The following is a 14,153-nucleotide window of genomic DNA, read 5'->3' as shown; positions in this document are numbered from 1 at the left end:
CCCAACTGTACATCTTGACCCTTGGCTGAGTAAGTGATATTTTCAAAGTATTACCCAGGTGCCTGAAGGCTATCTGAGTCTGGATGAGGAAGAGCAAGTTGAGATTCAATCCCTCCAAGGCAGAGTAGCTTTGGATTTGAGGGCCTACTGTTTCCAGTGAGGTTCCATTATTGACCCCCAAGTGGGTTACACTCCCACAGACAGAATCAATTTGCAATTTGGAGACTCTCTTAGACTCACAGCTCCTGCTTGAGAAACAGATGGCAGCTGTAGCCAACAGGGCCTTTGTACTGCTCCATCTTGTGCACCAATTGCAAACTTTCCAGGAATGGCAGGCATTACTCAGTGTCACTCATGCCTAGTGACCTCTCCATTGGACTATTTCAGCATGTTCTACATGGGGCTGCTCTCAGAGAACATTTGGAAGCTACAGCTGGATGAGAATGCAGCAGCTTGTATAATGATGAGTGCACCTTAAAGCACCTATGTAATGCCTCTGCTCCAAGAGCTATACTAGTTGCTACTTAGCTTCTGGGTGCAATTCAAGTTGCTGGTTGTCATCTTTAAAGACCTTCATGGCTTGGAACCTGGGTATTTGTAGGATTGCCTATTCTCTGTAACACCTGCCTGCCCAATTAGATCCAATGGGTGGGGTCACCACATGTCTCCTCAATTAGAGATTGGTACCTTTAGGGCCATGTGAATGTGCCTACACAGTTGCCACCCCCTCCCCGCCATCCTCTGGAACAGCATTCCCCCCATTGTGCAATTGGCCTCTTCCTCCTGGTTTTAAAATAACTGGTGAAAACTGGATTGTTCCATCAAATCAGGGAGATTGGTTTGTTATAATTGCCTCTTGGTCAGGAGAGTGGGTCTCTTTTTATTATTGTTAATGCTTTTAATCATGATTCCTGGTTCTATAGAAGCATTATGTGATTGCAATTTTTCACATTGACTGTATGGTTTTAATCCCAATTACGTATTGGGGAATTGTAAGAATTGGTGGACTGGAGAGACCTATAAACACTATAAATAAGGAAACAAGCAAGCAAATAAATTTTCTAAAGTTAGAAAATGTTTATATAAAATCAGAGTCTTGTGCAACAACATTGGAAAAATATAAAATAATTATGTAGCATGCTATATGTATTTAAAATACTGGAAAGCATTTTATTCCCTGATTTGGAGCATCACATTTTGAGGGAACTAGACAATCCAGGGGCTGCTCTGGATTTCAGCTGTCTGTCAATTACATTTTGTTTTTACAGTAAACTGGCTTTAAATAAAAGTCCACAATATATTTTTTTACGCGTTTCACTTTCAATCACACTGATGCTGTATTTCTACAGGATACTGTTAAACATTCTCACATGTGCACAATTTGGTGTATAAGCACATTGAACTATCACAAAAATTAGGATATATTAAAAAAGCATAACTTTATTGATGTATGTGGATTGGACTAAGCGTCTGACCTAAACTATTACGGTGAATATTTGGTAAATATTTAAAAAAATAACAAACATTGAAATATAGGACTTTTAACAGTTTTAAGGGAAAGGAGCAGCAGAACTACAGCAGAAATCTGAGCATTGTTTTCCATTATCTCGTATCTGTACAGAATAATTGATGTAAATATTGCGTTAAGGTTATTTCATCCTGCAGTTAACAAATCACAATAAACCTCAAACTTGTGCATCTCACTTCCTATCCTTTAAACATGAAATAATGCTTTTATCTTCAATTTTGAATAAATCAATTTCTATAATGTCTAAACTCTGGAAACCAAAAATAGCTTAACTGATTCATTGAATAAGCCACAAGTGGATAGGTCCATTGAACAAAATTGACCACAAATCATGGTTTATACAATTATATCAACATATACACATGATAAACCAGATTAAATTAGTAACATTAAGGTTTGAGTGATGTGCGAACTCAGCCTAATTATATCAATCAAAGTTTGAAAAGTATAAGAGGTCACAGTTCATTCTAGCCATGTCAAACCATTATCTGAATCAGATCAAATATTTGTTTAAGCAACTGATTTAAAGAGTTGCAGCCAACATACAGAACTCTGTATATCTCCTGGAAAAATATATTTACAATACAAGGGAATTAAGAACATTCTCTTAGAAACACACATTCATACACACAAACTTGTTTATCTGCATTTAAAAATCTTCAGTATCTGAATGTCAGTCAGCTGCATACGGAGAATTCAACTACAAGAGAACAAAATATAAATTTGTTGGAATTAATAGATATTTTTCTTAAATGCAACATGAACCATAGCTCTTGGAAATAATTAAAATGCTAATATGATTCAACATATTCTTGTAAACAATAAAACAAATGAAAATGGCATAGATATAACTATTGGTACCCCTTAGAAGTTAAAAGACATTGGATTTTAGTGATCTCTCAAGCAGGCTGTTACTTTAATTAGTATCACGGCTATCTTCAGTCTCATATCAGTCACTCAACCTATTTGAATGAAGAGTAGTACTCACTGAGGCATTTTGTGCTGTTGTGTACAGCACAGTGAACATGGACGAGAAAGAAAGCAGAGAGTTGTCTGAGGAGGAAGGGAAAAAGATAATAGCCAAGCATGGTAAAGGGAAAGGGTACAAGACCATCTCCAAAGAGCTTCATGTTCCTATGACCATGGCTGCTAATATTATCAACAAGTTTAAGGTGCATGGGATTGTAGCCAGCCTCCCTGAATGTGGCTGCAAGAGGAAAATCGACCCCAGTTTGAACAGAAGGACAGTGTGAATGGTGGGAGAGAGAACCAAAGAAAACTTCAGAATGTATCCTGGCTGACCTCCAAGATCAAGGTACAGCAATATCAAATTGTGCCATCCGTCGCTGTCTGACTGAAAGTGGCCTCTGTGGTAGAAGATCCAGGAAGACCCCACTTCTGAAAGCCAGACACAAAAAAGCCAGACTGGAGTTAGCTCAAACGTATGTTGACAAGCCATGGTCCTTCTGGGAGAATGTCCTTTGGACAGATGAAACAAAATTAGAGCTTTGGGGTAAGTCACAGCAGCTTTATGTTCACAGAAGGAAAAGCAATGCTTATAAAGAAAAGAACACCATTCTTACTGTGAAACATGAAGGAGGCTCCCTAATGTTATAGGGCTGCTCTGCTGCCTCCAACACTGGGTGCCTTGAATCTGAGCAGGGCACAAGAAAACCAGAAGATTATCAAGGCATTCTGGAGTGAAACATAATGCCCAGTGTTAGAAAGCTGTGTCTGAATCACAGGTCATAGGTCCTCAGGCAGGATAATGATTCAAGCTATACATCTAGGAAAACCCAAGAATGGTTGAAAAGCAAACATTGGGCAGTTCTGAAGTGGCCTGCTGTGAGTTCTGAATCCAAGAGAACATCTGTGGAAGATGCTGAAACTCACAGTTCGGAGAAGGAACCTAAGACAATCAGAGCAGTTTGTTCAAGAAGAGTGGGACAAATTGCCAGTTGAGAAGTGTAGAAATCTTATTCAGAGTTACAGAAAGTACTTGATTGCAGTTATTGCCTCAAAATGGTATGCTATGAAATATTAGTTTAGGGGTACCAATAATTATGTCTCTGCCATTTTCATCTGTTTTATTAGGTAGACCTTGGGTTATGACAGCAATTGGGACTGGAATTTCAATCACTAAGCAATGAGCTCATAAAGTGCGATGTCACGTGACTGCATCGCTTAATGATAGCAGTCCCGGTTGCTGTCATACCCTGAGGACCACATGGGTCATCAAGCAAGGACCTCACATGACCACAACGTGGGAAGAGGCAGGAGTCCCAGACACGCAGCCCAGCATATGGGTAAGTGGCTGCTACGGAGTGCAGATGGGCCGGTGGTTGCCACGGGCAGGCACTACAGACGGCAGGCAACTGCCGTGGGCAGGAGCTCCTCGGGGGAAAAAGCGGCAGGAGCAGAAGTGGCTTGTGACTTCCTGCTGACTTATCCTTTGGCTTTGCTTGAGGAAAGCTGGCAGGGAAGGTTGCAAATGGCAATCACGTGACTGCAGCATGCTGCAATTATTGTAATTGTGAGCTGGTTTCCAAGCATCCAAATCATGACCACAGGGACACTGCAATGGCCACAACTTTGAGAACCAGTCATAAGTCCCCCTCATTCAACCCTGTTGTAACTTTGAATAGTAGCTGAACAAGTGGTTGTAACCCAAAGACTACCTGTACTTACAAGAATATGTTAAGTCATACATCAAAAGCAAAGTGTCTGCTCTATGGACTACAGAATAAAGAATGGTGGATGCCATTTATTTATGTCAGTTTCAATTTATTTCATGGCAAATTGGGATTCTTTGTGAAAAAGTGGAGTGGTACCAATACTTTTGGCTGCAGTTATAGAACTTAGGTAAGCATAAATTAAAGAAGGCTGCAGAGGGCTTATAAAAGAATTTACAAATACAAATAGAGATATTTCAGATATAGATGGAACAGATGAGCATATAAAATGTAGCTCAGTCAGATTGCCTGAAGAGGTAAATAGCTAAACGTTTGTGCTGAAATATGTTTTGAATAAACAACTTTCATATACATTTCAAATTGCTATCATCACATTCAGAATTATTTTGTGCATGCCTATTCCATTAGCTTCAGGAAAGGGAAACTGAAAGTAATGAAAAACTATTTGAGCTCTACAAGGAGTCAAGTTCTGGCAAAAATTTCAAATGATATTGTTTATATTTTGAACCACTAATAAACTAACAGAGATATCTGCAGGATAAAAAATAAGGAAAATGCATTTCAAAAATTAAAGCACTTCTGTCAAAGAGTCTCTCTCTGAGGAATTAGTTGGCTTTTTAAAAATAATAATAGTAATATTCCAATTTTTAACCAATAGATTTTATCTAGATAACGTCTTTATTTTTAGCTCAGGTTCTGAGCTTTTGAATAGCATTTCATTTTGCAGGAATCTACCTGGAATATTAATCTAGTGCTGTTAGTATTTGGGGAAAGCTTCAATGACTGATGTTGTACTGAACTGCCAACCTCCTTAAATTGGTCTTGTTCCCAAATTGCTATTTGAGTTGTGACAGCCCAAATTTATTGTGATGTAGCCTGGGCCTCTGCTTTTGCAAATATGGTATATTTCCACTTACATTATATTTCTGCTGTATTTCCACTTTCAGTTGGATTTACTTGTTTGTAAGATGATTTTCACCTTCACAGGCTGACTCTTTTAAGTCTGATGACAATTATGAATGTCAAACAATTCTGTGTATTCAAATTGTTATCATTCCTCCAAGAAAGATATTCCCAGCAGCAAAAGGCTTAGCAATGTATTAAGGAGCTAACTAAAGAAATAACAGCCTGTAGCAAATCAGCACTCTTTTATCAAACAGTGATAACGATAAGTGCTGATAATTCAAGTAGCTTGTTATTTCTCATGAATCAAACATTCATTTTTTCAGCACCTGCTTGTAAGTAAAATAAAAGTAAAACCTGCAACATACAGCAGTTTCCATTACAGTTGGGCTTAAGTGTTCTCTCAAAACAGCATAAACACTTGGTGACATGGGAAGAAGATCCGATGGAGAAGGTGGATCTGTGGAATTATTCAGTCTTAAAACAAAACAAGACAATTATGTTTAGTGAGTGAAACATGATAAAATTTGTAACACCTTATTCAAGAAGAGGAAGTAGTAGTCATAATTGTTCTCCCATGTTCTCCCATGTCTGTGGTGTCTTTCCAAAATCTGTTCATACCATCATTCCCTTGCTCTCAAACACCCAAATTATTTTTTTAAAAAAATTTCAAAACAGAGAGTCTGGGTTTGTCAGTGAGTTTTAACATCTCAGTTAAAGAACAACATCCCACAGTAGAGTTTGCCAGATTTCCTACATTAAGTACTTCAGGAAACAAGAACTGAAAGAAGTACTGTAAAATGATTACTCACATTTTGGAGACTGGAATAAAGACAGAGGGGACATAACCTTTGGTTCCTCCTTCTGTAGGTCTTGGCACTAAATATAAAATATTATGCACATTAAATCTGGATCAAGGCCAAGAAGTGTAGGAGGTTTTGGGTATGTAGGAAATGTCACTTCACACATTTAGCTCAGTTAATTTGTTTTTTTACTGATTACTGCAAGTGAAGGAAGCTGGGGAGGGACCAAAGTTCATAGGCAGAAACTGTTTTGAATGCAGGGAGCCTTAAATTTAATCCATAGTATTTCTAGTTGAAAAGTGTAGGTATCAGAAATAGCATAAAAGACCTTGACCTAGGTCTGCAGAAAATCACTACCAGTCAAAATTTGGCAATTCTGGATTACAGGACTGATGGATTGTTCTGTAAAAGCTGCTTTCTATATTTTACTTCAGGCTGATTCATGAATCAGAAGTAGGAGCTAGAGGCTAGTCTTGGTCTCAGCTTTGTTCCAGGGACAAGGCCCAAAGGAACTGTAAGGGCTAAAGTGTACAAGGCAATAGGGATATTGGAAGAACAAGGTGTGACTAGCTGCAAAGCAGACAGTGCTCCAGAAAGGAGATTTGCAAAACTGAAGATATGCCAAAGCTTAAGCTTTCAGATGCATCTCCAGATTCAGCTATAAAGAAATCTTTTAAGAATTCTTATTCATGAGGAGGGCCTAAACATATCCCCAAGAGCTTTGTTTTTGATCTCCTACACTGAAATGTTTTTACCTAGCACTCATATCTGTACAAGCTGGTGGCTCTGCTTCCATCTCAGAATCAAAGGCTGTGGACACAGAATTAGGATGCCACTGAATCAGCCTCAGGGTTTTTTGGAAGAAGGTATTTTCACAGTCTTTTAATTCTTTTCACTATTTTCAGAATTCAAGTCTTCAGCAATAATTTGTTATTTTCCACATATTTTGTTAAAAGATTTTTCACACCCCTTCACACTCCCAAATTTTCCCATTTACAAGTAATAAAGGTTATAGCAAAGCTAAAAATTAATGTTGGCTATATAATATGCAATTAAGCAAGGCTAGGATTATTTCAATCTTTTCTCACTTTATTTCTCTATTCAAAAATGTCCAAACCCAAGCTACTTTCCTCTGTAAGGTGGGGAAGATAAAACATCATCTTTTCTCCTGCTGCCCTTACATTCAAAATTACTACCTTCTGAATCAACTTTTCATTTCCAAGAGGCTGAGGACAGTCAGTTTAATAAATGTATATATAATATTTGTCCTTTTTTTAAAAAAAATTGCTTTCTCTATACACTGATAACATAGTTATAGGATTTTTGGAGTTTAAGGCTTCAATCCTATTTTGAGAGTAAGGCCATGACAAAATAGGTCTTATCTTATACACATAAGTAAATATTTTATATTTTCAATTATTTTTATTCTTTAATACTCTTACAGCCCTCAGAAGCCTATCTATCCACTAGATCATCCAGAGGGGATCTTTTTTGGAACCTGGTACATCAGAAATGGGTTATTTAGAATATGGAACAAGAACTCCTCTGTAACATCAACCAGACAGAACCTCTTCCTAAGAGATCTATAGCACCTTGTTGATATTTCTTCTGCTAGGTCCACACATCACACTAACTCATGATTTTTTTTTGAAGAAACTATACTGGCCTCATTCACAAGTAACACTAAGCCATACATCATGAATTTACCAACTACAGTGCTTAGGTTCACATTTTATGCTACACCAAAATCAATCAAACTGTGTGTCTGAGTAATGTGTTTCTGAGGGATGCATCTCTCTGGAGTCTCTGTCCACTGAAAACTATTTTGTAGACTTCTACACTTTGCTGAATTGCCTCTCCTAAGAGAAAATGTGCTATAGAGTTTTTGATGGTATGCTTGTATCTATAACTGTTTTGATTGCAAACTGTCCCTGGTGCTGCTAGGAACAATGAAAACGGCAGGATATATTGTAAAACTATTACTTTTTTTACATTAAAAATATATAAAAGTATTCAGCTTTGGCATTCACATCTTCAATATTTTTATTTCAGAATGGGGCAGGAGAAACCTTAGAAATTGGGAAGACATCCAAAATAATTTCTGACCTTCATTAGGCTGAGAGCTGTAATGCTTCCCAAAAGCTTTGTCTTTGGGGATATTGGGATAAAGATACTGCAGTGGGTTTTCAGGAATGTTATCTGTCGTAATAACTTTGTAATCTCGTAAAATGTCTGCAAATGGCAGGGCAGTTAAGCGGCCTTTGTTATACGGTTCAACAGAGTGAAACTTCACTTCCCCTGTGAAGACAACATAGTTGTTAATAAGGGGACAGATTTATAAGATTAATATAATATAATAAGATTAATAAAAGGATAGCTTTGCAGATTTTGTAAACAAACAAAAAGGACAAAGTGGAACATGGAAAATAAAATCTAATGCTGCCAGATCTACAAATGCTGCCAAACTGAAACAAGTATCAGTAGTTCAGCATGTCAAATCAAAGGAGCACACTTCTTTTGTACCTGTCTACAAAGGGTTTAAGGAGACATAAATACAGAACTTACCATTTTCAGACTGGGATACCCAGGTAAACGTAATCCCTCCTAAATTGCTTTCACTAAACCTCAGCAAAAAGGTCCCAGGCTTCTTGTCTTTCAGCAAAGCCCGTTCTTTCTCTTTATTCACAAAACCCATAATACACCTGCAGACAGGATGGGAAATTACAAATTTATGTACCTGTAGGACTGTAGAATTCACCTGGGAAAATGTTATATGACAATCCCAGGTAACTGCTGGCTTCCAGACCAAAACGTAAATTCTACACAATTAACAAGCCTTTTCTTCTAACAAAGGAACAGAAGACCATATATGATTACAGAAGTGGCCCTGGAGAAAGGAATTTATTTTTAAATTGCCACTCTGAAAGTAATGGACACAAATACAGGAATAGTATTTCCTCCAGCATCTAACCAGGTGACAGCATTTAACTATCTTTGACTGATCTGAAAAAAGCTAAACAGGGTTGGATCTGATTATTACTTGGATGAGAAACCATCAAGAATTTCCAGGGTTGCAGGCTACATTAAGGGAGTTAAAAACAACAACATCCTGGAAGAACTAGTAACAAACTGCTTCTAAATTGCTGCCAAGAAAACCACATGGATGTGTGCACGGGGTCACAAGATTTAAGTTTAACTTGAAGGAGAATCTGCTTCTTCCTGCAGATAGCGTAAAAGCTTCAAAGAAGCAATACATATTCAGGAAGCTACAACTCCTTCCCCAGTGTCCCTTCCCCTGCCACTGCATTTCCCTCTATCATTTAATGTCTCCCAAATCTCTTTAAAAAATAATAATAAATAAAATTGGGAGATAAATAATTATGGCTCTTCTAAATCATAGGCTGATGGGACCCAATGTTCAATTATTCAATTAAGCATTTTGCTCACAGCGTCTATAATGCATCTGTTAAAAACATATGAAAATAAGATATATGCGTATAGCTATTGATTTAGTATGATCAGTCTTTAACCTCTACCTTGACTGTGCAAGCAAAATGTAGTGGACTGAGTGCCTGCACCATCTCATCTGAATTACTTCCGCAGCAAAATATCCAGGATATCACATTTGGGATCCCAATCACAGTACCACAATCCTTAGAATTAGAATGCTAAGAGCAAATTCATTCATTCATTCATTCATTCATTCATTCATTCATTCATTCATTCATTCATTCAATTTGTATGCCACCCATCTCCCCCAACGGGTGACTCTGGGCAGCTCACAATTAAAACAAAACCCAGAAACAATTAAAAAATAAATAACGTTAATTAATTAAGATTGATTAATCAATTAAAAGGTGAAAAAGCAAACCCTATGCATAAATAACTAAAAACATTCAAGATGATGGGGGGCAGAATCAATTACCCCACAAGCCACTTCCACCGATGAGAGCCCCAAACTGGCCCCCAGGACATCTGGCATAGCCAGGATTTCAGGCGCTTCCTAAAGGCCATGAGAGTGGGGACACACTGCACATCAGGAGGTAAGTTGTTCCACAGGGCAGGGGCCACGGCAGAAAAAGCCTTTTTCCTAGATCCCACCAGTCGAAATTCCTTGACTGGTGGGGTCTGCAGCATGCCCCTTCTGCCAGACCAAGTGGGGTGGGCTGATGTAATGGGAGTGAGACGGCTCCTCAGATAACCTGGTCCTGTGCCGTGAAGGACTTTAAAAGTGATAACCAAGACCTTGAATTCGACCCAGAAGCAAACCGGCAGCCAATGCAGCTCGCGTAACAGCGGTGTTATATGTGCCCCCTTGGGGGCATTCAGAACTGTCCACACCACCACATTCTGTGCCAGCTGTAGCTTCCAGACAGTCTTCAAGGGTAGCCCCATGTAGAGCGTATTGCAGTAATCCAACCGGGAGGTGACCAGGGCATGAGTGACCGTGCAGAGGGCCTCCCAATCAAGGAAGGGGCGTAACTGCCGCACAACACGAAGTTGTGCAAAGGCCCTCCTGGCCACAACTGCCACCTGTTCTTCAAACAGGAGTCGTGAGTCCAAGAGGACCCCCAGGTTATGCACCGGGTCTGTCTGGGGTAGTGCAACCCCATCAAGAACCAAAAATGATAAACTCCTAGATCTTGAGGCTCCCCATACCCACAGCCACTCCATCTTACCAGGGTTCAGTTGAAGCCTGTTGTCCCCCATCCAGGCCCCTACAGCCTCCAGGCACCACAAAAGGGTAGCCACAGCATCACCTAGGTCACCCGGGATGGAGATATACAGTATAATTGAATATCATCAGCATACTGATGATACCTCATCCCACGGTGCCAGATGATCTCACCCAACGGTTTCATGTAGATGTTAAATAGGAGTGGTGAGAGCACTGAACCCTGAGGCACCCCACAAAGTTGGGACCATGGGTTGGACCTCTCACTATCAACACCGATTGGGTTCGGCCTTGGAGAAAGGACCAAGCACAGGATTGGATAAATATAAAACTGTATATAATATATATATATACAATAATATAAATATAAATATTTATATTATATTTTAATATAATATATAATTATATAAATAGAATAGAATTAAATAAAATTAATTAATTAATTATAAATATTATATAAATATATAAATATATATGTAATATAAATATTATATAAAATTATATTATAATAATATATTATATATAAATATATATATTTATATTAAAATATTAATATAAAATTGTACTTAAAAAGGAAAAAACCACAAGCAAAGCTTTCCCCATGGCTAATTTACTCATTGCAAAAGTCCTGCTTACCCATCAATCCAAAGAGGAAGAATGTGTTTTTTAATCAGATCCAAGATTGCTTCAAGCCACGTCCAAAATGTAAATGATTTACCAGGCAAGTGTTCCTGTTTATAAAACAAATTGGGTACACAGAAATCGAATACACTAAATTAAAATAGTATAAATGAAGCCATATATTTAAGTAACATACCAGTAAGTACTCATCATTCAAGTCATTTATAAAAACATTGAAGAGTAAAGCACCCAGGACTGGCACTCCACTCAGTGTCATTTCCATCTAATGAGGAATCATTGATGAGTATAGGTAGTCCTCACTTACCGACTGCAATTGGGACTGGCAACTCTATTGCTAAGTGATGCAGTCGTAAAGTGAAATGTCAGCTGCAGTTGTTAAGCGAACCATTGTGGGTTTTTAAGTGCAAAACCATGTGACCACAACTTGTGACTGCCTGCCAGCTTCCCCATTGACTTTGCTTGTCAGAAGCCGGCTGTGAAGGTCACAAATGGTGATCATGTGACCTCAGGATGCTGTGATCATTGTAAATGCACTCTAGTTGCCAAGTGCCCAAACCATGATCATGTGACTGTGTGGATGCTGCAATGGCCACAAGTTTTTCAGGACTGTCAAAACTTCAAACAGTCACTGAACGAGTGATCAGTAAATGAGGACTACCTGTACTCTTTCAGAATTATTTTTGAGGGAGCTATATATCCATTTATTACCGTGCCAGATGTCTTCCTGAATTCAAGATATATTATGTTTTCATAATTCCAGTAATCTATTAAGGAAGTTACTCAATCAAAAAATGAGATAAGGTTAGTCTGACAAGACTTGTCAGACTGGATCCTGATAATTATCGCATTGTTTTCAAGATGCTTACAGGTCAGTTTTTTAAATTATCTATTCTACTATCTTCTCAAGTACAGAAGTCAGACAAAATGGTCAGAATTTCCCCCTTTTTAAAAATAGCAATATTGGCTCTGTTCCAGTATTCTTTAATAGCTGTATTCCAGTCTTGGGAATCATTCCAACAGGTCTCCATTATGCCTTTTAAATCACATTTGCCTTTTTGTACTAAGAACTCAAACTCAGCTGGTTCAGTACTCTGACTATTAGCATATAGACAATGAGGGCCATGAACTTTATGAGGCAATGTTTTTTCTAGCTTTTCACTGACTGGTTTAAGCAATACTTTCACTTTCTACAGTGTATCTTAGGCCCTTACTTCAGACTTTCAATTTCCATTCCTCACAGGATAAATCAACTCACTAGGCTTTGGCAACATACATTTTTACCAGTCCTTGTTGGGTCCTACTTAACAGTCTGTTAGATCACTGTCCTAAAAACTTTTTAAAATAGCAACATTGGTTCTGTTCCAGTCATCTGGTACTTCACCTGTTCTCCATGGTACCTCAAAAATAATACATAAAGGTTTGTCCAGGTCATTACCTAGTTCCTTCAATATGCTAGGATGCAATTCATCTGGCCCTGGAGATGTAAACTCATACAAGATAAAAAGACTTCAAGCTTCAGGTCTGCCCCTTCATCCTCCTATTCACAGTTTCCTGGTGGAACATATACTGTTTTGTTAGAGAACACTGAACAAAATAGGAGTTGAGTAGCCCTGCCTTTTTTTGGGGGGGGGGGGGTTTGTTACCTATTAATATTGAGCTGTCCTTTTTCTTTTCTTTTTCTTTTGAACATACCTGAAGAAACTCTTTGCCTTGGATTTTTATTTATAATTCCAAAAAATAAAAAATGGATTTATTGGAATCCATGTTTTTGAAGCCAAAGATACGTATTTGACTACTCTCAGTTAAGTTGCCATTAAAATCAAGAACTCCAGCAGGACATGTTCACTTCTCCAATATTCTTGCTACTTCCATTTCTTCAAGTATCAAGTCAAAAATAGCTGATCTTGTGCTTTCCTCTCTGCTCTGAAGGAAAACGTCAGCAAGACAAGTGAGGAATTTCCTAGAAAGGGCATGCTTGGCAGAATTTGTCTCCCAACAGATGTCAGAGAATTAAAATCTTCCATTGCTGTGATTTCATGCCTCTTCCAAAGATATGCAACTTACTTTGGGAGAAATATCCATGTGTCCTCCTTATTTAAGCATGCAAGGAGAAGCAGTATAGCTTTTATTTAATCCTCCACTTATTTTAGCCAAGACGTTTTCTACAGCACTGCCAAGTTCATTTGGATTTCTGAATACTTTTAACATATAATGCAATTGTTCCTTTCAATTTCTTCAGTTCCTCCAAAATAAATTGTATTCTTTAATAGCTGTATTCCAGTCTTGGGAATCATTCCAACAGGTCTCCATTATGTTTTTTAAATCACATTTGCCTTTTTGTACTAAGAACTCAAACTTAGCTGGTTCAGTACTCTGACTTTTAGCATATAGGCAATTAGGGCCATGACCTTTATGAGTCAATGTTGTTTCTAGTTTTTCACTGTCTGGATTAAGCCATACTTTCACTTTCTGCAGTACACAAGTTATCTTAGGCCCTTGCTTCAGAGTTTCAATTTCCATTCCCCACAGGATAAATCAGCTCACTAGGCTTTGGCAAAATGTATTTTTACCAGTCTTTGTCAGGTCCAACTTAGCAGTCCATTACAGGTAGTCCTTAATTTATGACCATTTGTTCAGCAACCGTTCAAAGTTACGATGGCACTGAATGAATTATGGTTATGACCGGTCCTAGGATTTCTGGCTGTCCCAGCACCCCTGTGGTCACGTGATCGCGATCAGGATACTTGGCAACCTGTTTGCACATACAACTGGCTGCCGAGTGCCCCAGGATCATACGTTCACCATTTGCAACCTTCCATGCCAACTTCCTCAGAAAGTCAAAGGGGAAGCTGGCAGGGAAGAACACAAGTTGCTGGGTTAAGTCTCCCCCACTTGTGCACCCTTCCCCA

The 14,153-nt window shown here is 38.4% G+C and overlaps 1 protein-coding gene across 1 annotated transcript in view; it reads right to left on the bottom strand.

Moving 5' to 3' along the window:
* Window positions 1-1,094: 1,094 nt before the first annotated feature.
* STAT4 (signal transducer and activator of transcription 4) overlaps window positions 1,095-14,153 on the bottom strand; it is a 44,956-nt gene continuing 31,897 nt past the window's right edge. The window contains exons 18-23 of the mRNA XM_007420390.3: window positions 11,239-11,333; window positions 8,493-8,629; window positions 8,034-8,225; window positions 5,937-6,003; window positions 5,493-5,601; window positions 1,095-2,228 (exon numbers count right to left, since the gene is read on the bottom strand). Coding sequence (XP_007420452.1) covers window positions 2,202-2,228; window positions 5,493-5,601; window positions 5,937-6,003; window positions 8,034-8,225; window positions 8,493-8,629; window positions 11,239-11,333 — 627 coding nt within the window. The 3' untranslated portion in view covers window positions 1,095-2,201. The remainder of the gene's footprint in view (window positions 2,229-5,492; window positions 5,602-5,936; window positions 6,004-8,033; window positions 8,226-8,492; window positions 8,630-11,238; window positions 11,334-14,153) is intronic.

Source organism: Python bivittatus, unplaced genomic scaffold, assembly GCF_059951505.1.
Source record: "Python bivittatus isolate LINGU-HERP-01145 unplaced genomic scaffold, Pbiv_v1 ctg000200_np1212, whole genome shotgun sequence".
In the NCBI taxonomy this organism is placed as follows: Eukaryota; Metazoa; Chordata; class Lepidosauria; order Squamata; family Pythonidae; genus Python; species Python bivittatus.
Note: the sequence above shows the minus strand (reverse complement) of the source record. Positions and strands in the feature narration are given on the sequence as shown.